The sequence below is a fragment of the Procambarus clarkii genome, chromosome 15, assembly GCF_040958095.1.
Source record: "Procambarus clarkii isolate CNS0578487 chromosome 15, FALCON_Pclarkii_2.0, whole genome shotgun sequence".
Classification (NCBI taxonomy): Eukaryota; Metazoa; Arthropoda; class Malacostraca; order Decapoda; family Cambaridae; genus Procambarus; species Procambarus clarkii.
In genome coordinates, this window is record NC_091164.1 from 3,867,136 (window position 1) to 3,894,554 (window position 27,419).

Genomic DNA, 27,419 nt, shown 5'->3' on the forward strand with positions numbered 1-27,419 from the left:
TTGAGATTTGCATCTGTCTAATGATTTTCACCTTTTAGAATTTTTAATTCTCTCTACCTACTTTAAAATTCCTTTTCACCATTCTTCCCCTTTATGCCTTCAAATTAAACTGGGCTGGGTAGCCATAACAAGACCACTGGCAAAGCAATGTTTTCCTGCAAAGAACGTCGTTTTTTTCTTGTATGCATTACCTAAGGCCAAAAATTGTCGGACTAGAAAATGGAAGCGGCTCGCGAAAGTGACGTACTGTACTGTCCCGTTTTCTGTTTTGGGTTCTCTGGTAGGTCAGGAGAGGATACTTTAAATTGATAGTTTTCTTGATGTTGGGAAATCTTAGGACGGACTGGGCAAAGATCAGTTGCTACAGTAGAGCAACAGGTTGACTACAGTGTGTGTAGTGCGTCCTGGGTGGACTATAAGTATAAGGCACTGGCTTGGAGAGTAGCATAGACATAGCTCATAGCTTGAGGGCTATGACCCTCAAGCGCTGTACACTCAGCCGCAATGCCCTCTATAATATCCTTAATTCTTGCAAAAGTAATAAGTAATCTTGCAAAAAGTTTATTTATTACTTTTGCAAGAATTAACCGATTCTTTAATAAAAGTTTTTAAATATACCAGAATTAGCATACAATAAAATCAGTATTTCGTTTAAAATCATGATATTTAGTAGAAAACATTACATAAACAACCTTACCGCCTACCTTATGATGTTATAAAGGGCATAAAACAGATGTGATTGTTTAAATAAAATTACTTGATTTTTTTTCTATCCTGGCCTGCACTGTAAGTGAATTTCTGGATTTTTAGTGAAGGAACTTCCTGGCCACTCATCATTTGAAGGAGATTTCTGACCATTGCTCTGAAGGGATTTACAGGAATTAATTAGATAGGAAAGACTTTGTTTACATGCACTAGGAAGGTTTGCTGAACAAGCGAAACTTTAAAACAGTTTTACCATGACAAAAAGTTTTAGATTTGCCATCTCTAATTCTCGCAATCTAACAGACTGAGACTTATTTTGAATTTCCTGAGAACATTTCTTGTTTTGGACAGTATTGGACTTTCAGATCTTATTCATATAACATACACAATCAATATTTTTTCTCTAGAAAATACTATATGTAACATCTAGATAAATTAACAAACTTTTCAGCAATTGAACAATTTAATACTGTTAACACATGCAAGAACATCCACAGCTTTCTGTTCATGAAAAGATGCATTTAATGTTGATTATGTACATTAAATCACAATTTTTATTTTTGGTTCAAATTAAAGAGACAGATAAAGAATATTGCCAACTAAGGTGCATCAGATCTAGAGCTAAGTTATAATATTTGTTCTCATTAATAGTGAAAATAGTTTGGATAATATAACTAAGTAACATAATTGGAAACTTGTAACTTAATGTATGTAATCGTTGATATTGTTTCACAACCTTAAAAATACTTAATTAAGTTTCTAGGAACGTTAATTCTAATCGATGATTGAAAATATAGTATCCTTAAGACACATTATTATAAATGACAAGCTCTTCTAAACCCATCTGCCCTCTGTGTTTCCAAATTCTGTACTTGACCAGATCTTTACGAGTCACCATACCAACAACTCCATTGTTGTCATCAACCACAACAAGATGTCTTAAACCAAGAGCCCTAAAAAGATTGAACATTCTTGGTAGGGCAGTGCAGGTAACTACTGAGTATGGGGAGGGATTATAAAATGGTCTGATATCCACTGTGCAGTTCATATCCTCAGGATCCAAATTAACTTCGTCTAGAGTGAAGTACCGTGGATAGGACAGGCGAAAGAGACGTATATCTACTTGACTATTCTGCCACACCTCAGCATTTTCATTAAAAACCTGTAAGAAATTAAAAGACGGTTATGCATAGATTTAGTTTCTATTATTACCATATTTATATTGCCATCAAATATTTTACAACCTTTTTTATCCCTGCAGACAGCCATACAGCCAAAAATAAATACGTAAGTTGAGTGTATTTTTTCTCATTTCAGGGTGCATTCCATCCTTAAATTATTTCACCACATCTATCATCATCAGTTCTTTATTTATTTCTCTTACAATTCATATAACCATACAAGCCGGCTTTTGTTTTCTAGGGCCCAAGCAAGTACAAGTACTAGATATGATTCAATATGTCTTACCAAAAAATGCCCCTGATGGATATATAATATTCAAACTACATTACCTTGTGTTTTAAAAGAACTATGAGTTGAGAACGCAAGATGAGACCTCTCAAGGTACCAAATGACTTGAAATATCGTGTATCTTCTTCAGTTGGAACATCATCTACAACTGGGAAGCCATTGAAATTGTTCTGCTTGAGAATGTTCACAATTCGTTTAACACTTTCAACACTCCTTAAGGTTGCAACAGGTCTGTTCATTACCTAAAAGTAAATTATTAAAGGTCAACAATATTTACTAATGAACATCACAATCATGTTTCCTATTCTTAGAAGGCATTAGGCAACACAACAAGATGTAAGGTAATGTTTGGAGTGGGAAGGTGGTTGTGTTCGTGGTGAGTTGGAGGCTGTGTTAGTAGTTCTATTTGTATTTACTATTTGTGTCTGCAGACTCGAGCTATTAGCTCTTGGACCCTGCGATCCTAAGTGATCTATTTTCCTCTATTATATCTACTACATATGTTTCTAACACACGCACATATACATCCCCAAGAAGCAGTCCGTAGCAGCTATCTAACTCCCAGGTACAGAACCTATTTACTGCTAAGTAAACAGGGGGCATCAGGATTAAAGAAACTGCCCATTTGTTTCTGTCTCCACTGGGAATCGAACCCCAGGCCATTAGGGCTATGATCCTCAAGCGCTGTACACTCGGCCGCAAGGTCCTATATAATATTCTTATATGACCTCTCAGGATTTGAACCCAGGCTGCCGTGGGTCTCCCCATCAACAGCGCTGGTACTCTGATCACTACACCGTTGATCATTTAGTTGTATTTGTGGCGACATTTTCTTCTATCATGTAGCTTTGCCATATTTAACATCTTTGCTTCTCTTCGTAACTTGTTTTTGAGTTCCGGAAGGCATTTTGCAGCATGCTTTTGCACCTTTTCCAGTTTATTGATGTGCTTCTTGAGATATGGGCACCATACACCTGCTGCATATTCCAATTTTGGTTTCTCAAAAGTTGTGAACAGTTTCTTTAGTATTTTACCATCCATGTATTTAAAGTTGGAAATCATCACATATGCTCTCGCACAATGTTCTTAATGTGTTCCTCTGGTGATAGTCTACTCTCCAGAACCACTCTAGGTCTCTCTTTGTTAAGAGTACTTTAATTCAATTCCACATAATCTGTAGGTTGTGTGGGTCCATTTTCTTCCTATTCCACATTCCATAACGTGGCATTTAATCACACTGAATTCTATTTGCCACATGTGTTCCATGCACTTATTTTGTTTAGTTCATTTTGAAGGGCATGACATCTGTCTCTTATCTTTCCTAGTAGCTAGTGTCACCACCAAACATGTTCATGTAATTCAGTATTCCTTCTGCTAGATCATTTATGTAGACAACAACCATTACTGGTGCTAGAACTGAACCCTGCAGTACTCCACTAGTAGTCAGTTACAAATTCTCTTATTATAGCCATCATCATTCTAGCAGTTAAAAACTTTTTCATCCATGTCAGCAGGCTCCATGTCACCCCTCTAGCATGTTCCAGTTTGCAAAACAACAACAACTGTGGAATTCTGTCAGAAGCCTTTTTTAGTTCCAAATAAAACAGTCAACACAAGAAACGTCGTTGTTTCTTTACCTTCTGTTGTGTGGTTTGGTCATCAACCCAACCATCTTGTTCCTATAGAATCTCTGTGGTTCTCTCATAAAAACTAAGTAGATTTGTTACATAGGATCTTCCTGTCCAAAAATCATACTGTCTGTCTGTTATTACATCATTTTTCTCCAGTATTCTATCCAATTGGGTTTAACTGTTTTTTCTGGAGATTTGACTATCACGCTCATTAATGATATGGGTGTATAATTGAAAGGGTCTTCTCTGTTACCATTTTGTAGACTGGAACTATGTTTGCTCTTCCATATATCTGCTAAGATTCCGGTACACAAAGCTGTCTGGAATATCAATTAAATTGGAATACTCAGCTCAGTTGCACATTCTCTTAGAACCAAAGGTGAAATGCCACATGGTCCAACTGTTTAATTGCTGCCTAGCACCTTGAGTAATTTTTCCACTTTGTCTCAAGACACCTTTATGTACTCTGATGTTCTCTGGAATTGGCATTGTGTCTGGTTCTCTGAAAACCTCATTTTGCACACACACACACACACTTCGGAACCTGCTCATTTAGTGTTTCACACGATTCTTTTTCATTCTCTGTGAATCTGTTCCCCATTCTCAATCTCTAGCTTTTATCCTTTACATGCAGCTTGCTTTTTAATGAATTTATAGTTACAGAAAAGGCCTGGATCTGTTTTACATTTGTCCGCTATCCTTTCTCGAAGTTCCTTTTGGCCTCCTCTGTTGGGATGGTGGTTCTGTTTGTGGTGGGATGGTGTTAGTGTCTGTGATTGGATGGTGGTTGCATTCTTATTTAAAAAAAATATTTATATAATTCTAGTGATGAATAAAGCCAGAATAACTTACTTCAGTAGCGTAGATATTATTTGAAAGAGGCGGAGCATCCCAAGCCATAATTGGGACACCCTGCATTTGAATATGTATGTCATACAGACCCTGAAAAATTGGCTATGGTTAGTTGTTTGGATGTTACAGTTTAAAATTATTACATTTTAATTCAAATCCCAATGTATGCAAAATTTTAAGTTACAAGCACCTGCACACACACACACATATATATATATATATATATATATATATATATATATATATATATATATATATATATATATATATATATATATATATATATATATATATATATATATAAAAGATATTAATCTTATTTAAAATTAGAATCGTCATAACTTTACAAAACAACTCTACAAACCTCATTGAAGAAATCTCCCACCCATTTAGCTACCATGAGAATAATCATCAATGGTAAGCCAAATGTTATATTACCAACACACTCCATCAAGATTACAGTCAAACTCAGTGTCATGCGGACAACACCACCAAGCATGGCTCCGGCTCCAACCAGTGCGTATTTACCTTCATTTGCCCATTGCTGAAAGGAAGCATAATTTGTAAAGATTTATTATCCAATATTTAAAAACTCATCAGCTCATGAATAATAATACAGAGGAACCTTGGTTAACAAATTTAATCCGTTCCGGCATAAACGGATTGTTATTCATTTGATGCATCACGCTACTGTGATTTCTGTGTGTAAGCTCAGAGAGTATGTTGGCAATTTATAAAAGCATAAATGGCTGTTAAAATATAGCAACAAGGATTACAACTGTTCAATACTTGATAAGAATTAATGGTATTAGTTACCAAAGTGAAAGGATAATGAAAATGTATACTATAATTAGGAATTGGGTAACTGTGTACTCACAACGGTACTAAACAGTACATCCCAGTATCAAATTGTTACTAGCAGTTAACAACTCAGTAATGGAGGAGAGGCAGTGATATGTCAGAGGACAAATATGAGAGAAGGTAGTCACATACGAGTGACAGGGACCGAGTCTTCAAAGAGCCAGCTGTAAATCAGAGCAGAACAAAATCTTCTGAAGCAATCTGAATGTGAAATGCCCCAGTAGGGTTTAGAAGACATAGCTTGCAGGGCAAGTGTGTCAGAACACAATGAACAAGAGTCCTGAATGTGACTTAAGACCTTGCTTTAAGCAGAGCAGTTAGCAGTGAAGGCAGAAAAGACTGGTGTACTCTCAATTTGGTGAATCATATGTGATCAACCTTGATTTGTTGGAGCGAGGGATTTGTTGCAAACAGAATTGCCTTCAGGAGGCATTTGTGTGATGCAATTTTTTTTAAGACAAAAAATACATGGCAATAAAAATAAATGAAAATTAAAAAGCTTGTTTCTTTCTTCTAATGTTTCATTCATGCACACAAATTGTTAAAAACATGATTGGAGTCATAATAAGAGAGGTATCGTTCTTACCCTAATATTTCCCATGCTCTATGGGCTAATTTTCATTTCAACCAATCATATTATGGATAACTTTTCCATCGGACTATGTTACCATTGCATCTGGTGGTAACATAACACCATCAATGAAGCCACCTGATCACCATACAAATGGTGATAAGACCTGTGTCAGAAAGACCAGATTGCGAAGACTTGAGGAGAAGATAGAACCAGCTACGTAATGGACCGGCAGTCTGTGCAGCTCTCCCTTACCCCTCCCAGGGAGGGGAAGCTGCGCAGACAGCAGTACCGTGACGGTTGTGACATCATGCTCATTTGCTCGTTTTTCATTTGGGGGAGTTCTGTCCAACAGTTCGGCTTTCAGTAGCAATATTTTAACCAGATAGGGTTTCTTTTGGGGTGCCAACCTTTCTGGGTGCCTGACCCAGTTGATGGCAGACATAGAATGTGTCCAACTACAAGGGGGTTTCTATAGGCCATTGCTCTTCTTGCCTCTCTGAGGAGACCAGGTTCTGGCTTGTGGTCCCCGGTAGGCCTTAAAACTCTATTCACTTTGACTGATGCCAGGGGTCTAATATATTCATATCAGCCCGGATAGCTCCGGGAAGCTGAAGGAGTTTCCCCCCAGGAAACTTGCACTACCTGAAGGGACACTCCTTGAGAAGAGGCAACCTCAAAAGACCAGACACCCAAACCAGGGAGGGGCAACACCAGTGAACAATTAGTAACCCTAGCCACATACAGTCGAGGAGAAATCGATACAATCGATATGGAAAGGAACGTGGTACAACGGAGCTGTGATGACCACCACACCTGACACATAACTGAGGTGGCTAACTGGGTGGACTCTTGTGGTACTGGAGCTGCCATCTGGTGGGAAGCATTAACTAATGAGTGGTAACCAACTAACAAGTATATTACTAGTTGACAATGTTGCAAATGTTTCTCCCTGCAGTTGCTCGTTTTGGGGTGCTCTACCTTTCTGGTGGATTGTTTCTCATAGTCTTGGTTAATCTAATATCCTAGATTCTTTGCACCTCTACTGAATGGACCAGATTCTGTTTCTGACTTGCAGTAGGCTTTTATGTCTTGTACCACACCAGGCCCATACAAGAGGTGGAATGCTAACCAGGTAGCTTATCCTGAAAGCTAGCTTCCAAGGAACGACAGAGGGAAACCCACCCAGAAAATATACAAAGCATTATCACCTAGAATACATAAATACATATAAATAGTATTCAGTTAATTTGTTTAATACTGTATATAAGACTTAATTTTAAAGCTTAATATGAAATACCTAAACAATAACAATAGTAGCAGTCACATATTAAAAAAAAATTAATTTGAGAATAACCTGATTAGGGAAGAAGAGTGACATGAGCTTCCCCACAAGCCGACCCCAAGCTGCTCCACACAGAAGTGTCGGGATAAAGAGTCCAGAAGGGATTCCCAGGCCATATGTCCAACATGCTAAGAAGAAGTAACACGCAAAGAATACACCTATGGTTGACCATTCATATGACTCTATAAAGAAAATACAGAAGAGGACATTATTAACAAAATGAAACATCTTATTAAACATGCTGAGCTACAATGATTAATGAAAATACATTTTAGCAATAGATTAATAATTATAATCATAATTACATATTTCCCACTTTGATGGGACAAGGATGCCCTATTCAGAAAAGGTAAGTATATATATTTTATGAAAGGATCAATAGATCCAATGCTGAACAAGGAAATAATCTAATAAGACATAAGATTTTAACACTTGGTATGTGACTATCATCAATGGTGCCACTCTGCCTGTGCAGGATGGAGAGAGGGAAGCACCAGCCTGGACAGCACTGAGGACATCAACTGAACCAGATAATAGGGGTGCTGGTAGCTGAGTGGACAGTGCGCGGAACTCGTAATTCTGTGGCCCAGGTTCGATTCCCAGCACCGGCGAGAAACAATGAGCAGAGTTTCTTTCACCCTGATACCCCTGTTACCTAGCAGTAAATAAGTACCTGAGAGTTAGACAGCTGTTATGGGCTGCTTCCTGGGTGTGTGTGTTGGGGAAAATAAAAATTAGTAGTTAGAACCAAACAGCCAGAATGAGTTGAGCTCCAAATGAGAGAGACATGAAGCGACCCCTTGCTGTTCAGGGAATGAACTACAGAGAAACAGTTGAAATGGAACTGATGGACAGAGCCCAGAGGAAGACAAGTCTTCTGAAGGGCCTGCCACACAGCTGAAAATTTCCTAATGTACTGTGTGCCCGACAGTGAAGACCTGATCACTGACCCTGGGAGGCCTGGCGAGCGCTGGTTACAATGATGCAACCCAGAGCCGAGGATGCCATGAACATAGAAGGAAGGATGGTGGCATGAACTGAAGCCCAATAAGCCCAAAGAGGAAGCTGCCGAGGCAAGAGCTTACAAAGGGTGGGTGGAGGCCGAACCTGATGGTCCCAGAAGTGCAAAATGAATGTAACCAGAGGAACCAGTACAGCACCCAGAGTCAAACCCTGCCCAGGGGGAAAAAAAGCCTCGCAGGCAAAGTTCAGGTTCCTGCACAAATGCATGATCTAACAGACGAGTCATCCGGGGCTAATCGAACATGCCACTGCAGGCAAAGCAGGGCCACAGGAGGTAGGGAAAGAGACGCCACTTGCGAATCCCAAACAAACGCCTGGCCAGCTCCGAATCTGGGACGAAACGAACTGGGCTTCAGCCAGTTCACCAGTTGAGACGGGGAATGGCTGTGGGCCAAAACCAGCTATTTGTCAAGATGGACCTAGACATGAAGCTTCCAAAAATGTAGCTAGGTTACTACCACTTGTGCAAATTTGGTAAAGATCCAAGGAACCAGATTCAAACCAAAGAGAGAACCTTAAAGTGGGAAGCCTGATGGCCCCCAACACCAAACGAGCCTTGGAACCTCTGATGGATAGGGATATGCTTGTAAGAGTCCTAGAAGCCCAAGGCCACCATGTAGGAATTTGTCTGCAATACCAGGTGAACATGAGCCAAAGTGGTCGTGTGGAAGGTCAGACAGGGAATGAAGCTGTTTAGTCCCAAGAAGTTGAGAATATACTGTAGCTTTGCAGAATTGCACTTGGGGACCGCAAACACCCACTGAAGAGATAAGGTTAACTTAACCATGTCTGAGTTCTACCACATCGTAATGACGAATGAAGCTGAGGGGAACCTGACACCCTCGAACCCAACTGAAAAGGGAAGGGCAAACTAACTCCACCAAAGGCTGCTGAAAAGGACATGGAAAACCCATGAATTAAGGGACCAGGAGTTGGCAAAAAAGGGCCAGACACATACTCACAGCACCATTAATGGGGTGAACTGCAAAAGAACGAGCATGAATCAATCCTTTTGTGAAGTATGATGGTGATGGCAACCAGAAGAGGCAGCAGACAAAGGAAGCACAAGGGTCCAAGAATTAGAGTAGGCCCAAGAATTCTGGGGCCTACCTAACGAAGGTGAAGCCCCATCCCTACTGGACTGCCTCTGATCAGAAAGGACAGAACCCTGCTGGTAAAACACCTGATATAGAGGCCGTAATAATCTGACAAATGGCCACCTCAGGAAAAAGGAGATGAAAAAGGGAATGTAGACAAAAGGAGTAAGGACCAGTCTCAATATGCAAGGCCAACTAAAAAGCCACCCACCAGGGATTGATGCCAGCAAATCCAAGCTATCATGGAAGTTGTGTGCAAACAGCTTCATAACTGGCCAAACATATATGACAAGTCAAGTGAGTATGAGCCCTTTGATCTTTCACAGTAAGGGGTTCCAGGAAGCACAGGTAGCTGCATAAGGAGCTGCCACTTATGCATGTCCTAGGAAAGCACTGGAGCAAAGAAGTCGTTCCCATGCGGTGCATGAGAAGTACTGCATGAGAACACGAGAAAAATGGAACTCGCGTCCCGATCTCAAGCGTTTGAGTTTGACAGCACCCCTGCCAAGCCCAAATGAAAAGAAGAGATTGTCAGCCAGCCAGAATTAATCAGGAACCTTGTAGCATAACCAATAGGCAGAAACAGACCTGAACTCAAATGAGGCCAGGACCATCAAAGAAGCAAGGACTAAATTTTAAGCAATCCTAATAATTCAAGTATATTATTGAATGGATTTGGGTAATTAAAGATCTCGGTACATTTCCCAGGTCAGCAACATTCCCTAGAGGGAAGGAAATGGAGCCAAACTCACAAGAAGATAGTGAGTAGAACCCTTTCAGAGATAAGTGCAAACACATGTGACCTAAACTGCCACTCACCTGTGCACCTCTATGAGCTTACCGTAACCGACAAAATGGATTTGTAGTTCCTTAAATGTTCCTTGTGAAGATATTTTACAATACTACCAAAATAGTTTGTTCGAGCAAATTTACACTATACAGAACTATCTTCTGGTATAACGTTGTAATTAAACAATCATAACAAAATACCATTTCCTGGACAAATATACCATGCCTTTAAAAAGTATTAGTGAAAATTTTTCTGTCTCAGGATGCTGTCCAAAAGAACACACAAGTATTTCCATCCATTAAAGAGGGACTCCACAAGATCATCCTTGTTTCCTAAAATTAACAATGATCATAACAGCATGACACAGATGAGCCATCCATATACATTATATAATCATAGAAACACAACTATCTTTTTCTACAACTTTCCAAATGAGTGACATACAACACATGTCAAGTCATCCATCATCAATTTTATTATAATGCTCTTGAATAAATTATTCCTACATTTAAATCCACAATTCAGTAAATGCCATTGAAGTTCCCAAATTTTAGAAGTCTTACACCTATATAGATGTTTCTAAATGAAACACCTGTTACTAACCTGGGGGGTCATGAAACAAGGATCGCACACTTTTTTCAGGAGTCTGAAACCAAATTGATGCAACTGCATTTTCTTCACCAACACCACAAGACATCTAGAAAATATAGAAAAGAAATCACTCACTACAAAATAAAATATGAATTGCATTGAAAGAAATGGTCCTTTCTGAGCAGCACCTCGAGAGCACCTCTAAGCCTCAGCATTGGCTCCTCTCACAGGATATTACTGATATGCTAGGCTCTGAGCCACTTTGAGCACACGAAGAGCATGTAACCTTGGAAATTATTTTCTCCCATTACTAATGGGCAAGGAGCTAAGTAGAGTTTATCTTAAGCCACCCTGATGTAAATTGCTCACTATAAAATATATACATAAACATTTAATACCACTCAATACTTTTCTAAATATTTACCAAGAATATTTGGTAGTCCCCGTGGTGCAGTGGTAAGACACTTGCCCCGCTCTTCGCGAGCGATTTGGCCTAGGTAGGATTGACTAGGCATCAATCCTTAACCGTACACCTCTGTTCACCCAACAGTGAATGGGTACCTGGTTGTTAAATGATTTGGCGGGTCGTATTCCAGGGAAAATTAAGATTAAGGAACTGCCCGATATGTTATGCATGCTAATGGCTTTACAAGAATGTAAGAACTCTTGAATACTGTACAAGTAAATAAAAAATATTCTTAAACTACTATGTATCAAATCAGAATACTACACCATTATCAACAAATGAAAGTAAGTAAGTAATTATCACAAGAAGGCATCAAGCCGGGAAGGTTATGTAGCACTCACCAAATGAAAGCACTACTGGAAAACAGGATTATTGGTGTAGTTACCCTTAACTTAAAGTCTAGCCATCAGAAGCAAAACTTCAGAAAGATGGGAGGCAAAGGCTGGTTATGTATAGTGCACTATATAGTATATTGCATTGGATTACTCAACCTAGTCTGGCCCCAGGCCAGGCTCGTGGAGTAGAAAAACTCCTGAAACCCTCTCCAGGTATGCTCCAGGTAAACTTGGTTTAACCTTTGCATAATATATTTTGGTTCATTTAAGGTGAGTCTGGCTTATGTCATATGGCATTTTTTGTCTGGAAATTTAAAGAAATGAGTTTTTCTTAATTTCTAAAATTTAACCTCTCTGGTTATTATTACCTAATAAAGTCATAAATCTTGTTATAACACACACACACCAAATAATTAATTAAAAATAAATAAATTGGAGCATGTGTCACTATTGTAGCCAAAAACATTGATTAAAATATTAATTTTAAGATCATTTTTTATATTTATGTTCAATTTTGTTTTCTGCATCCTACAAGAAAATACAGTATAAAATATGGGTGCAATAATTTTAAATTTCCAGAACTGATATTAATACCAGAATAAAATTTACTTGAAATTTGTAATAATTTGTTACAGAAATATTTTAAGAATTGTGTATATTGATGACCATGAGCTCAGAGAATTGTTCACTGCAGGAGTTAAGTTACTAACCTGAATAGGATATGTGGCAGTATCAGGGTCAATAAGACGACAATCGTGAATCAAATATATCATGAGGAATGCCACTCCAGCTGTAACAAAGGCAACCACTGCTGCTTCTAATATTTTCTGCCATGGCTTATTAATATATCTGAAAATAATATATTTTTTATTTAGTTCATCCATGCAACTATTCACGATAAATACTTCAGTAATAATATATCTTTTTGCTTAAAATTCAAGGAACTGGCCACAAAACAGCAGCAAGTTAGAGACCTTGGGTGCTCACAGGCCAATCACGCATATGTGCACCTCATTAATCCTGTTCAGGGGCTATAAAAGGCAGAAGGCAACCAACGGAAGATACTACTCTCAGACGTCACTAGAAGACAGCCTTTGTCACGCACTCAACACCATCTTAACTCACAAACCAACTTAACTGAAAACCTTAAAATCTAGGTCTTAGCATATAAAACTGGGACACACTGATGTGACACTGATGAACCAAGGCGTCTGACAATTAGGCATTGTTACACCCAAACTAGGGAGGAAAGTGGCTGTTTTCTGATCGGAATCATGAATTCAGTGGGAAGACAGAAAAAAACCATCGTTCAATGTAATGAAACGCCATTTTCTGGGCAAGACCCCGGAGACTCCCTGGAGCTATCAGCTATCAGGCTGATATATGTGTTATATTAGTCTGGGGCATCAGTCAATTGGAGTTCAGCCTACCAGGGACCTCACCTATAGGGCGAGTTCTGCCTCTCTGTTCAGTTTTTGGTTGCAATTTCTTACCTAGTGGGTTTTTTTTTTTTTTTGCCCTACCTTTCTGGGTGCCAACCCCAGTCAATGGCAGGCTTGGAATGCCCCCAACCACATGAGGGCTTTCTATAGGCCATTGTTCCCTTTGCCCAGGTTCTGGCTCATGGTCTCCTAGTAGGCTGAACTCCAACTAATAACTCCAACCAATTTGCCCCAGACTAATATAACACACATCAGCCTGATAGCTCCATGGAGACATGGGGACTCCCGTCAGAATAACAGCATTGAATGTAATGAAATGCCAATTTCTGGGTGAGCCCCAGTGGCACCCTGAAGCTGATAACAGTGCCAAACTACAAGATGCCATCAGTTGCGGAGTTTTTTTTATAAATTTTTTGATTCGCCAATCTTTCTGGGTGCTTTCCTGGTAGTGGCAAAAACGATAAACTTTAAATTTAAAGCGTTATAGGCCATCGTTTCCTGTGCTTCTCTGAGGGGGGCCAGGTTATGGTTTGTGGTCCCTAGTAGGCCAATAGAACTCTGAGACTGATGATGCCTAGTAGTATGGCACTTAATTAGTGTGATAGCTTCAGGGAGTCAATGGGGCTCTTCCCCCTAGAAAACTAAGAATATATGTTACACAGGATCTTCCTGTTCAAAAACAATACTGTATTTGTTATTATGTCATTTATTTCCAGGTTTTAATTTTCATTTTCAATATTTTTTTAAGTGTTTTGACAACATGCTTGTCAATGATACAGATCTGTAATTTAGAGGGGTCTTTCTGCAACAATTTTTGTAGACTGGAACAATGTTTGCCTTTTTTCATATATATGCTAACATTCCTGAACATTCATATATAAGTTAAGATTCTTGTACATAAACATCCCTGAAAAATCTATTGATGTGGAATGCTCAGCTCGTGTGTGTATTCTCTCAACCCGAGGTGAGACGCCATCTTGGCCAACTACTTGTTCTTCACCTAACATTGCTCCATGTGCATTATTACCTCTGAATTTTATCTTTTTTTTTTTATACTATAATGAAACTAATCTTAAATTATTTCACATTTGTTTAGTGCAAGTACAAATGGTGTATGTTGTTATTCTGTAAACAAAAAAATTAACAAATTTAGAAATCTGTTGTAGCCTACGGGAAGTTAAATCAAACCATGAAAGACTTTACATATACTGTACCTCATCCTGAAAGCAGTGAGTTTTAGGTTGATATGGTTAAAAAGTGCTCCCAGTAGGCCTCCCATGACTCCCATCAGCAGAAAGGGAATAAACTCCCAAATTTCATAGGTCAGATCATCAAACTTGCCGAAGTTCAGTAGGCCATTGTAAGCAAGCTTACCTATAAAAAAAAAAATATACCAACAGTTGAAACCTTACATCATGAGTAGCATTACACATCAATTGTTATGAAGTGGTAGTGTGCTGCTGTGCAGGATCTGCTGGCGACTGGTGATGCTGATTCTGTTACGTTGTGTAGCATGCAATACATGGTGAACGAAAGGGTATTATTGTGATCTTCCTAATGTTTTTTTCTACTGTCTCTGGCCTGATGCCCAATCCACCCAAATTTTGCACCATTTGGACCAAGGGATCTTACCTGGTACTCCATTGTAGGTTGAAAGGACTAAATTTAAGGTAAATGTAGACATCATGGCACCAAAGAACACTCTCCAGGTGAGACCCTGGTTCCAGAAGCTGGCTCCCTCTTCTAGGGAGAACAACACCCCACCTGAAAATATATGAAGTTTAAATACTATACCCTGTATCTACATACAATTTTACGCAATCAGACCTCACAACATAAACAAAATGTGTAAATGTATATATAAATACACTATTGTGTGTGTGTGTGTGTGTAATTACCTAAGTGTAGTTACAGGATGAGAGCTACGCTTGTGGTGTCCCGTCTTCCCAGCACTCTGTCATATAACGCTTTGAAACTACTGACGGTCTTGGCCTCCACCACCTTCTCCCCTAACTTGTTCCAACCGTCTACCACTCTGTTTGCGAAAGTGAATTTTCTTATATTTCTTCGGCATCTGTGTTTAGCTAGTTTATATCTATGACCTCTTGTTCTTAACGTTCCAGGTCTCAAGAAATCTTCCCTATCGATTTTATCAATTCCTGTTACTATTTTGTATGTAGTGATCATATCACCTCTTTTTCTTCTGTCTTCTAGTTTTGGCATATTTAATGCCTCTAACCTCTCCTCGTAGCTCTTGCCCTTCAGTTCTGGGAGCCACTTAGTAGCATGTCTTTGCACCTTTTCCAGTTTGTTGATGTGCTTCTTAAGATATGGGCACCACACAACTGCTGCATATTCTAGCTTTGGCCTAACAAAAGTCGTGAACAATTTCTTTAGTATATCGCCATCCATGTATTTAAAAGCAATTCTGAAGTTAGAAAGCGTGGCATAGGCTCCTCGCACAATATTCTTTATGTGGTCCTCAGGTGATAGTTTTCTATCTAGAACCACCCCTAGATCTCTTTCTTTATATGACTTCTTTAAAGATTTCTCACATAATATATAGGTTGTGTGGGGTCTATGTTCTCCTATGTGTGTAATTACCTAAGTGTAGTTACAGGATGAGAGCTACGCTCGTGGTGTCCCATCTTCCCAGCACTCTTTGTCATATAACGCTTTGAAACTACTGACGGTCTTGGCCTCCACCACCTTCTCACTTAACTTGTTCCAACCGTCTACCACTCTATTTGCGAAGGTGAATTTTCTTATATTTCTTCGGCATCTGTGTTTAGCTAGTTTAAATCTATGACCTCTTGTTCTTGAAGTTCCAGGTCTCAGGAAGTCTTCCCTGTCGATTTTATCAATTCCTGTTACTATTTTGTACGTAGTGATCATATCACCTCTTTTTCTTGTCTTCTAGTTTTGGCATATTTAATGCTTCTAACCTCTCCTCGTAGCTCTTGGTGTGTGTGTGTGTATGTATGTATGTATGTATGTATGTATGTATGTATGTATGTATGTATGTATGTATGTATGTATGTATGTACGTACGTACGTATGTACGTACGTATGTATGTATGCTCCAGGAGCTAGCATGCAAGACACAACAAGGTGAATGACATCAAGAGGAGCCTTGCCTCAGCTCAGTGCCCAGCAAAGAGAGAACCCCACATCCTAGTGGATCAAAACCAGGATGACCCTGCACTTTGCCCAGACGGCATCACAATATACACTGAGGCATCCAATTGAACATCATGCCATGAAGACCGAATATGGGAAAAACGAGCTCTGCAAAGTGATAGCTGTCTAATATGCCTTCTCCTTTGAGGCAGGCTCTGATATATATCAGCAATAGAACTAAGACAGGAAAGATGGCTGTGGGCAGGAGGCTGGGGCTGCCTGGTGAATGCTATCAGTACTAACTCTATAGGGTTCTAGCTAGTTTTGAGTGAACCAATTGTTTTGTTTGAATCGTTTGTAGAGTTGTTTGGTGGTATCAATGCTTTGTTTTCTGTGACCCTTGCAGTTGTCTGTAATGCTTTGCTGACTTTCTGAATGCTTTCCTGGTGGGGTGGTGGATTTTCCCGAGTTTGAATCACCTGGCTCTGGTTCTGGTTCACAGTAGGCCAAATAAAACTCCTTTGACTAATGTGACCCATTAGAATGAAGCAATCTCAGTGAGAGAGTGCATCAGGGATCCTCCAGAAAAGAAAGTAGTACAGTACTGACAACACAACACACAATAACTACTCTTTATGTCCACAGATTTTTCACACAAACTTATGGATAGCTATGCAGTTAAGCTATAGTATTAAGAATTATAATAGTATATGTAATCTGAACTAACCAACTGGAGCACCAAAAGCTGCAGCAACACCAGCGGCTGCACCAGCAGATACAAAATCTCGTTTTTCGTGGTCCTCCCGAAAGTATTCGAAAACACCAAAATCCCGCTTGAAAGAAGTTGTCTTCCCTTGGGATACACCTGCTGCTATTACAGCTCCAGAGTGAATCATGGGCCCTTCCTGTCAAATATAAACCTGCATTAATTTGAAGCATTATTATTATTATAGTACTGTATTACAATTTCCCTATTACCACTCTCATAGGATGAGCCATCAGCCTGAAAGAAATTGGAGAGCAATTTAGGAAAAGAAGATTAATGATACTCAAAATTCATTAAGCCATGTGTTCTATTTATTTCAAAATACGTGAAAATTTTTATTTTATCATTAGAGAAATACATATGCTGCTTAAGCACACTGTTATAAAACTAGCAATGAATATAAAGAAATGCCTTTTATTTTTTTAGGGGGTGTTGGGTGGCACCCTGTTGCCAGCAACCTAGATACCTCCACCCAATTCAAATCTCATCAGACCCTTTTGAGTCACTGTAAGCTTACCATGTACCAGAGACCAAAACCTGCTCCCTTTCCCTCTATGGAGATACTACAGGGAGCTGAGGATACTAGATCACTCAGACCAAAAGAGACCTCAGAAAAGTAGTGCAAAACAAAGAAAAAAGAAGACCCCAAAACAGTTCACTAAATAGTAGTAGTTGCCCACTACCAAGTGGCAGCATCCCCAACTACTGGCTTTGCCCAGACTTATCAGTCATTAAGCCTAGTGTGACTGTCTAACGTTGCTACCGCTCCTTGTAACCATTGACATTCTTCGAGTCCCAGTTTTTAAGATAAGTGACGACCATCCTTTGGACTCTGTCCTGCAGGGGCCCACTTGCTTATCTACTTGTCTCTCTTTTTTTAGTATTGTATTTGCTTCACATGCATATGTTTTTGTGGCTCACTTTTTTTCTGAACTCTGGTAAACTATACACCTTCAGATGTATGTGTCCAGAGTTTGACTTCTCTAGAATTTCACTGTTGTTGCTCCCTGCCTTGACAGGGTTGTCTTCCCTGGTTGGTTCAGGTTATCGTCCCTGAGAGGTCATCCTCCTGTGAAGGAAGCCTCACCCTTAGGTCTTTGCACAGGTCAGGTCTTTGACAGGTCTTTGACTCCTTTGTGAGACTTCGAGAACACCCCGTCAAAAACAAGCCCTGAAAAAGAAATATAGGATAGGCCAAGTGGCAGCCTACAGTCAGGAAAAAGACACCAAGAAGCTGCCTACAAGGCCAAACCAAACTCTGAAGGTTAAGCAAGAGCGCACAGAAAAAACAACAAACAATAAACCGAGAAGACAAAGATGAACCTCAGAGCTGGAGAGACCCAAGCAGTGAAGGAAACTAAAATGGAACCCACCAAGAGCAGATGGACAAAACTGCCAAGCTTCCAACCTACTTGTAAAAACTGGATGGAGTTATAGGAAAGAGGCCAGCCCAGGATCAATGATACCAAAACAAAAAGGGATAAAGGGGACCAAAGGCCATCCCTCCCAGACCACAGGGGACAACCTAGAAGGCCCAATATGGAAACTACCAGGCACTCGAACTCTGAAATATGAAAACACTAAGGGGTCAACTCTGGAGCATCCTCAATCTGGAGTCAACTCTAGAGCATCCATCCTTTACTGCTCCTCAAGATGACTTGAGGAGCAGTAAAGACAGTAGTTACACCAAGCAAATGAACAATGGGTTATACCAGATGATCTGGGAGCTCCTAGTGATGGCCAGTGGCTACAAGAGGGTGAATATTGGTTGTCTCATTTTCTGAGTTTTTACATTTGCCTTGCTGTTGTCTGTTTTGTTTGCTCTTAACTTTCTGGTGGCTAATTTCTCAGTTATGTTGATCTAACATCCCTGGTCTTTGCACCTCTCAGAGGGGATGCCAGGTTTAGGCACTCTCTCCATCCACTGTTAATACCCTCTTAACAATTTAAAATTCTTTCATATTTATCTTTAACATTCTTGTTTACTTTTAACCAAGTGCCTTGAAGCAGCACCTTACGTTTTCCAAAGAGAACTTTTTGTCTAAAACAATTTAGAATTTTTCTTCCTAACTATTCATTTACAGTAGTTTTTCAGCATAACAAATTTGTTCACATAGTTTACCTACAGCAATTCATTATATCAACCACTCTTACTACATCATCCAACCAAGCAGTTCCTTTTATTCTTCTACCAGCTAGTGCAATTCCACACACTTGCTTGGAATTAATAACAAAACAAGGAATGTTTGATTAAGAATGCCAAGCACCCATGTGGAGTTGTAAAAATGAGAGGAACTGTTAGGATATGAGGAAGTGGCAAGAGGATTACATGTTTTATATAAATTAAGAGCACAAGAAAAATATCACCATTACCTTTCCAACAGCCAGGCCACCAAGGACAGACATGGTGACTCCAACAACTTTGCTGAGCAGGGTCTTTACTCTCACAACTCGTGGCACCTTCACACCATTTAGATAACACTTCACCTGAGGAATACCACTGCCTGCTGCCGCAGGCTTTCCAAGGACAAGCGTTATTAGAACAACAATATATTTATATAACATACATACCATCAGGCAAATATGAACACATTAAAATTAGTGTTTAATAAAAATACAAATTCTGTGGGGATTTCAATCTACCAACCATAAATCTGCCAAAACTATGTTATGTTATGCATGAGTACCTGCAAGGACAGGTGCTGGTTTTCCACATATTATCCTTATCTTTGACTGTATCTTGCTTCCGTTTTGTTATATCAGTAGTCTTCCAAACCTTGGATGTATCCCTGACTGTATCTTGCTTCCCTTTTGTTATATCAGTAGCCTTGTGGCTAGTGTGACTTATCTGTGACAATGTGTTCAAATCCTACAGAACTCCCTGTAATTTAATTTGTTATTTCACATCACTGACTCAGGTCAGTTAATATTTAAACTATACTTCTAAGTCATATCTTGAAAACCCAGTTATCCTGGAGTTATGTGTACTATGTATTCCTCTCATTATAAAGCCATCGTGAAAAACACAATGTTAAAAATGTATCTAATTATAAACAAATTGACTTTCCAGCTGATGAACTATACATCTCTAACTTAAAATTTGCATACAAAACTGGTTACTCTATAATGCTATTTAATTTCTTGTTAGCAAAAACATTTCAGTAATAAATCTCACAGGGTAGTTCTGTTCTTACTGTTTAAAGCTACCTTCAAAGTACAGTATTTGGCAAAGTTGAACACACCAAACTTTAAAGAGTTGCTAAGTAGTAAAGCATGTCATGTAATCGTAATTTATTTACTTCATGTTTGTTTCCGGGCCCCTGGTGGCGGTTTGGTGGTACAGTACTAAGGATTCGAGCTAGTCTCGAGTGATTTCATCATTTAATTTTAATTGTTTGTAGAGTTGTTTGCCATTTTTTAAATTTTGCTTCCTGTAAACCTTGCAGTTGTAAGTTTTCAGCACCTCTGTAAGGGGAGGCCAGGTTCTGGTTTTGGTCCCTGGTAGGCTAATGAACTCCTGCAACTGATGTGACTTGGTAGACAGGAGCACTCTCAGCAAGATAGCTTCAAGGAGCCACAAAGGAGCTCATCACACACAAAAAAAAGGTAAGTCAACTATAAAATAGTCTCATATTTTGTATCAAGTTTGATCTTGATCTTTAACCAATCTCAACAAAATAAAATATTTAAATATCAGGCAGCATTTAAAGAGACAAATAGACAAAAAAAAAGGAGAATGAACGAGGTAAAAATTGTAATTATTACTACTGTATGAGCTCAATTGTCCAAAGCCCACTGAACTGAATATTTGGGGCCAAACTTCGCCATATCCGAACAAAAATTCAGATAACCAGAAACTTGGTTGAATAATGCGATTATATTATCTAAGCGAGCTTAGACAATATAATCTTGAGAGAATTCATTTTAAACTACAGAATAAATTAACTCACTTCCACACAAGACCCAAGAAAGGCAGCTATTAGGGTTGGCCCAATATTCAAGGCAGCCCACAGCAAAAATGGAATGATTAATACGTTCTTTTCGACACCATAATCAGTATCTGATGAATTAGTTAAGGAAAAAACAGGGTTGAATGTAATGAAATGACAGTTTCTGGGTGAGCATCAGAGGCTCCCTGAAGTTGTCATACACTGATCAGTGCCATACTACCTACTGCCGCAGGCGATGAGTCACAATAACGTGATAAGAGTCCACAGCAACAAAACCAGGACTCAAGTTCTTGTACCCAACATGAACTTGAGTCCTGGCTTTGTTGCTGTGGACTCTTCCCTTTCACAGTATATACTGAAATGCTCTAATCTTTCTAACAAACGTGACCTAACATAAACTTACCCTTCCATTTATCTTTCTTTCTCTTTCTCTCTTTTTTCTGTTCATTGTTTTCTCTTATGTTCCCTTACTATCCTCTTCTTACTCCTATTACTATCTCCTTCTCATTCGGTGGTTATAATGGGAGCTGCCTCGTATGGGCCAATAGGCCCTCTGCAGTTCTTATTCCTACTACTATCCCCTCTACAACACCTTACTTTGCTCCTCACCTCTCTCTTGCCTCTTTATTGCCTGCATCTACTTCCTCATCACAATCGACTTGAGAATAATGGTCCAGGACGGACCGAAATGTCGTCGTCCCTTCACCTTCTAGTGTGTGGTCTGGTCAATCTACCTACTGCCATCATTCGTGGAGTTCTATTTACCTGCCAGGGACCACAAGCCAGAACCTGGTCCTCTTAGAAAGGCACAGGGAGCTTTGGCCTAAGATCACTTTACATTTAAAGGTTATCATCTTTGCCACTACCTAGGAAAGGCACCCAGAAAGATAGGCGAATCAAAACAGACCATTGCATAGTTAAAAAAGATACCACAGCCTCAAAATTACCAACAGAGCTCCCCAACAATGAAAATAAGCAGTCAAACTTTTGTGCAACTAGCCCCCCCCCCCCCCTGCAAGTTTGCTCCACCTCCCCACCTTGTTGGGGAAAGCCAGCCTGGGTCAACCGGGCTCCACACTGATCAGTTCTAGAATGATAAAACACACTGACGACCTAGGGGAGGGAGGGTGTTAGGGAGCCTCTGCAGATCCCCCAGAAACAGGCATTTCAATACATTCAACACTGGTTTTCTATAGAAAGCCCCAGCGGCTCCCTGAAGCTAACTACCCACAGAGAAGGACAAAGAAGGGGCACTTACCAGGGAGGTGGTAGTACTGCAGGTATCAAGTTGAAGGCAAGACTGATGGCTACAACACATGGCCCAAAGCTACACAAGGATGCAAAGAACCAGAGACATTAACAAGGTACCCGGCAGCCGAGACCCTGTTCAACCTTCAAAACCTCAGCACTCGAATATCGGTCCAAGACATATTACCAAACATGGCCATCAAAGTATTTCCAGACACCATGAGCATGACAATAGAAACAGTTGGCTCTTGGAATAACAGTGGACCGGAGGAAAGAGGTAAATGCACCCCCACCTCAACTGATCTTGCCAAAAGGCGTCTGCCGTGAGGGCCTCGCAGTCATGGAATGTCAGTGCATAAAGAGAAAGATGTAGAGACCACACCGACCCGAAGAGGTCGACATCTGGGCACCCAAACGTCCAGCAATGCCAGAGGAAGTAATTAGCATTGACTGTCCATTCCATGGAAAGAGGAATAAAGTGAGATAGATCATCAGCCAGGACGTTGAACACTCCCAGAACATGAACGGCGCAGACATGCAAACCCTGAGAACTCGGCAGAAGAGCTTCCCAAAGCGACCAGCCCCAAAGAGCCACTGATCAAAGAGACCCCCATCAACAACAGACAGTCTTCTAGCCAGGATGATGACAGAACCAAGCATCAATCACCAAAGGATCCCTCTGGAAGTCAAATGACTCGCTCTTCACTACCACTTATCGAAACAGATCACTGGAGTCAGAGTGACTGAGCAGTCAAACAGGCAAAAGCTATCAACAGCAAGTACTGATGGTGGTGCATCACATCATTCTGCCTACTTCCTCCCCTAAATGAGGAAAAAAAAGGGGTGGCAAACGAGCTGAACTAGTTTCATGAATTTTCAATCATTTGTTTACATAACTGGGGGAATTTTTTTGATGAATTGAGTCATTGTTCTTTCCTTATAACCAGCAGTAGTCTGTTTTGTTTTACCGACTCTGTGGTGCATCCTTCCCCAGTGGCGGCAGACATGGTTAAAATTCACTGACAATTTTGCCATAGTGTCACTGTTCTCTCCACCTCTTTTAGAAGGATCTGGTGCATGGTCCCCAGTAGGCCAAAAGAACTCTGTGACTGATGGCACCTAGTAGTTTGACACTATATCAGCATTGTAGTTTCATGGAGCCACAAGGAGCTCCCCCCCAGAAAATTAATTAATTCTTTAACAGGCTAACGTGCTTTAAATTATTATAACATGTTGACATTCTATTGTTTACTATTAATCAACCATTGAATAAAAATAAATACAATATAATTAGTCACTCCAACCATGTATGAAAACAAGAAAAGGATACATTGTTTCAGCCATGTATATTTGAATTTTGAGAGACTCTCAATAGTAATATCAATAACACAAGCTATTAAAGCAGTAAGAACAGCTGTCAGCAACACAACCAGCCAACGGGCGACATCCTTCTTGACCACAAATGTATATCCTTTAGTGCGCTCTTCATCAAGCCATGCAGAATTAACACAGATTTCATAATCCAAGCTCTGGAATGAAAATTAATACAAAATTAACCATATATTTGCAAACATCACAACATCATTATGCTGCTTCCCACTTTCATGGGGTTGGGAAGCACTTCCTTCATAAAGATGGAAAAATACATGAAGTGTTCAAAATATTCAGTGACACCCAACCTTCCATATTTTCCACACTCAACAAAGCCATAAGAAACTAGTACCTCACACTAGCAAAATACTGACACCAGTAGCCAAGCATTTTTATAAGTACTGTACTACAGTACAAGTAAAATTGTCACAATTAATATTTCCTTCACCCCCAATTAACAACAGGTACCACTTAAGTTATTACAATTGTATTTGTATAATTCTGTATTGCCACTGAAAATAGACGATATCAAAGGTATTCCCAAGGAAGGCCCCTTCCGAAGCTTTCTGAGCTATAGCACTGGGGTTGCCAAGTCTAATTAAGACTTGGCAACCCCAGAGCTATAGCCCAGACACAAGCCGTGAAGGCTCCTTGTGCCTCTCTGAGGGGGCCAAGCTCTGGCTCGTGGTTCTCGGTAGGTCTAGGAACTCCATTCACACAGACTGATGCCAAAATCTAATAGATCCATATCAGCCTGGATAAGCTCTGGGGAGCTGTAGGGGCTCCCCCCCCCCCTCAGAAAAAACCCAATGGTAAGAAAATTGCAACCGAAGATCAAACAGAGAGGCAGAACTCCCCATCACCAAAAGAGACAAGGAAACCAGCAAAGGTCATACACTGACACCACTCAGCCATTTCCTCACAGGGAGGGGGGAGGGGAAGCCCCCACTGGCTACTCACGCTCCTACTTTGAAGGCTGAGCATCAAAAAGAAAACGGAACCGCCGACCGGAGAGAGGGAGGGTGCCAGGCAGCCTTCAGGACACACCCAGAAAATGGCGTTTCATTACATTTATTGCTGATTTTCTGTGAGGAGCCCCGTTGGCTCCCTGGAACTACATAACCAAAGATAAGTAAATGAGGGACTTACCCGGGAGGCGGCCACCACGCACGCCTCAACTCGAAGTCGAGACAACTGGCTGCAACCTGCGACCCAAAGGCACACATGAATGACCAGGAATGTTTACCCGTTCGACCTCCAAAATCCCCGCTCCCACATGTCACCCAAAGACATGTTGCCGAAGGCGGCAGCCAAATCAGCATACTTACGAATGTCATAGGCATGAGGATAGGTCATTGTGTTAATAACCTCTAGGTTGTTATTCATCTCTCTGTCAATTTACAATTTGTAACAGGAAGCCCTCCCAGAAAAACACTAACATTAAATAGATTCTGAACACATGTTACACTGACCTCATAGGCTGCTGACAAAACGTTGAGTTGACCACGGTTTTCATCTGAAGGACTTTCCTGCTGGTCAGGATAGAAAGTGCTATTTCCCACTGATAGAGTTTCATTTTGAGTTTTATCTGTACGAAAATAACATGAAATTGTAAAAGTTCTATAGTTTGACATACTACTGCAAAAAGCTAAAATTAATTTAAAGATGCTGAAAAGATTACTAAGCAGTTGTCCCCTAATAATTTCTTGAAGCTAATACCTGTATTTCACAAGCAAATGGTCATAAACCAAGGTAGTATAGACAATGGACACGTTAATACATTACAATGCCTCAGAGTTATGTAACTAGAATGCCAAACAAAAGTGCAATAAGAGGATCATATGGCAGAGGCAGACAACTATTATCTTGAAAGGGAATTAGAGCAATATATGAAAGAAAATTATGGGAAGGAGCTAGAGAGCATGAAAGTGTGAAAGGTTCATGGAGAAATTCACAAAAGGAAGTAAGGCATCTGTGCTATTATTCAAAAATTTTATACAATAGGATAATATCCAGACCCAGTAGTTCCCTAAAAGGCATGTAGAGATGTGAAAATACCAGCATTAAAACAAGGATGAACTTGTTTAAATAACACAAGAAAGACAAATTACCAACTGCTATAACAAACATGTAGAATGCTGTGAGGACAGACCTGCCTTGTCTTCAACTTCAGTGGAGTTGCAGCCATCAACAACATCCCCAGATTCTTCATGTGCATCTAGCCCACTAGTGTAGTGCTGCGCCTGAAACAAAAAAATAATAATAATTTACAAACCTGTGTTAAACATGCAGTATCTGGAATAGCCACTTTTTCAATGTTCATCTTAGCAAAAGCCCAGTGTTGAATGAAATAAAATGCCTCTTTCTGAATGGGCCCTCAGAGGTACCCCAATACTACATCCTGGAACTTTCCAAGATTTATGCACTGTATCAGGTCACTATTGACTCATGAGCACCTACTTGAGACCTAGACCGGAATCTGGTCCCCCAAAGAAGGCTAAGGAAAACCTGAAAATCTCGGATCGCAAGAGTATTAAGAGAATAACCATGCGAAAGGGAGAGTACTCCTAAACAAGCAACTGCATGGAAACATTAATAACTGTGACTATGAAAATAGTAATTGTTGTGGTTAAATCCCATCCCATTCTACTCAGTCACCACCAGAGAACAGCTCCTGTGACCCGAGGTCCCGGTCCACCAGCTAACTGCACAAATAAAAAGCACTTGAGCACCATGGAAAGATGGGGTAAAGGTTGAGAAATGGGAGGTACTGAGGGCTCACCAGAAAGACATTTCATTACATTCAATTCCGGATTTCTGGGATGGTTTCCTCAGTAGCTCCCCAATGTTACCTCACCATGGAGTTGTAATAAAGGGGGTCCTACAACTCTGAAAAGAACAGCATTGGCCAGGGCTTACCGGTGAAACCATGAAGAGGCAGAGGCACTTAGTGATGGGTCAACTAACCCATCGCCAAGTAAGCCAGGTGCAGCCAAGGAACATTCACCAAGTACTGGGTAGCCAGCATCCCAGCAAGAGAAACCCAAACCCCAATTATTTGTCAGGGATATATTACCGGAGAAGGTCAACAAGGTCACAAAATTGTGTATAATGAGCACAAGAATATTTCTCATGCTGGCTAAACAAGACCATCTTTCTAACTGCCTGGAACAAGCAAGTCCAAGAACAAAGAACGAATGACACAGGATTAACAAATAATGCATCCAAATGGACCCACTCACCCACCCTTTGTAGTCAGCAAGCAGTAGTGAAATGCTGTGAAAGAATAGTGCGTTTGATTCACTCCTGGTTGAAAACCAAGTCTCAACGACCAAGGGTACCCCCTGAGAACTCTGCCCAAATATCAGAAACACCAGGCAGAGGGCCAAAGAGAGCCCAAATTGCCATCCTAAAAAAAAAAATTGCCACCCCAAGACAAAGTAAAAATGTGAGCCTGCAAAAGTGGCTTCAGCCAAGAGGCTAATGTAATAACCTGGTATATAAAGTTCAGCTTTGGTTATTATTAATATAAATGTTTCTCTCAGTTAAAATATCAGTTTGTTTTATTTGTGTTAATTTTATGTTTCATTTGTGTTTGATAATATGTATTACTAAATAAGTATGATTCTTTGTGCAAAGTTTTCCCGCACATTTTCGTGAGAGGAGCGTCCCTACACTTCACGAGGAGAGAAAGGACCGAGACCCCACACACACAGGTTGTGTGGTGTGTGCTCGTGAGGTACTCACCCCACTGTGTGAGGTACACACCTCACACAGTGTGTAGA

The 27,419-nt window shown here is 40.1% G+C and overlaps 1 protein-coding gene across 6 annotated transcripts in view; it reads right to left on the reverse strand.

Annotated features, from left to right (window-relative positions):
- Positions 1–299: 299 nt before the first annotated feature.
- The window catches only part of ClC-b (chloride channel protein 7), a 36,396-nt gene continuing 9,276 nt past the window's right edge, over positions 300–27,419 (reverse strand). For 5 of the 6 annotated variants that reach the window (XM_045743825.2, XM_069324888.1, XM_069324889.1 and 2 more), the window contains 15 exons: positions 25,787–25,877; positions 25,107–25,222; positions 23,594–23,792; positions 21,016–21,125; positions 19,439–19,582; positions 17,027–17,204; positions 14,812–14,943; positions 14,394–14,553; positions 12,448–12,586; positions 10,949–11,042; positions 7,448–7,617; positions 5,023–5,202; positions 4,659–4,748; positions 2,217–2,417; positions 1,150–1,867 (listed from right to left, as the gene is read on the reverse strand). In XM_045743825.2, the coding sequence (XP_045599781.1) occupies positions 1,508–1,867; positions 2,217–2,417; positions 4,659–4,748; positions 5,023–5,202; positions 7,448–7,617; positions 10,949–11,042; positions 12,448–12,586; positions 14,394–14,553; positions 14,812–14,943; positions 17,027–17,204; positions 19,439–19,582; positions 21,016–21,125; positions 23,594–23,792; positions 25,107–25,222; positions 25,787–25,877 (2,364 nt within the window). In that variant the 3' untranslated portion in view covers positions 1,150–1,507. Of the gene's footprint in view, positions 1,868–2,216; positions 2,418–4,658; positions 4,749–5,022; positions 5,203–7,447; positions 7,618–10,948; positions 11,043–12,447; positions 12,587–14,393; positions 14,554–14,811; positions 14,944–17,026; positions 17,205–19,438; positions 19,583–21,015; positions 21,126–23,593; positions 23,793–25,106; positions 25,223–25,786; positions 25,878–27,419 lie in introns of all 6 variants that reach the window. The other variant, XM_045743824.2, reaches the window with a different exon arrangement.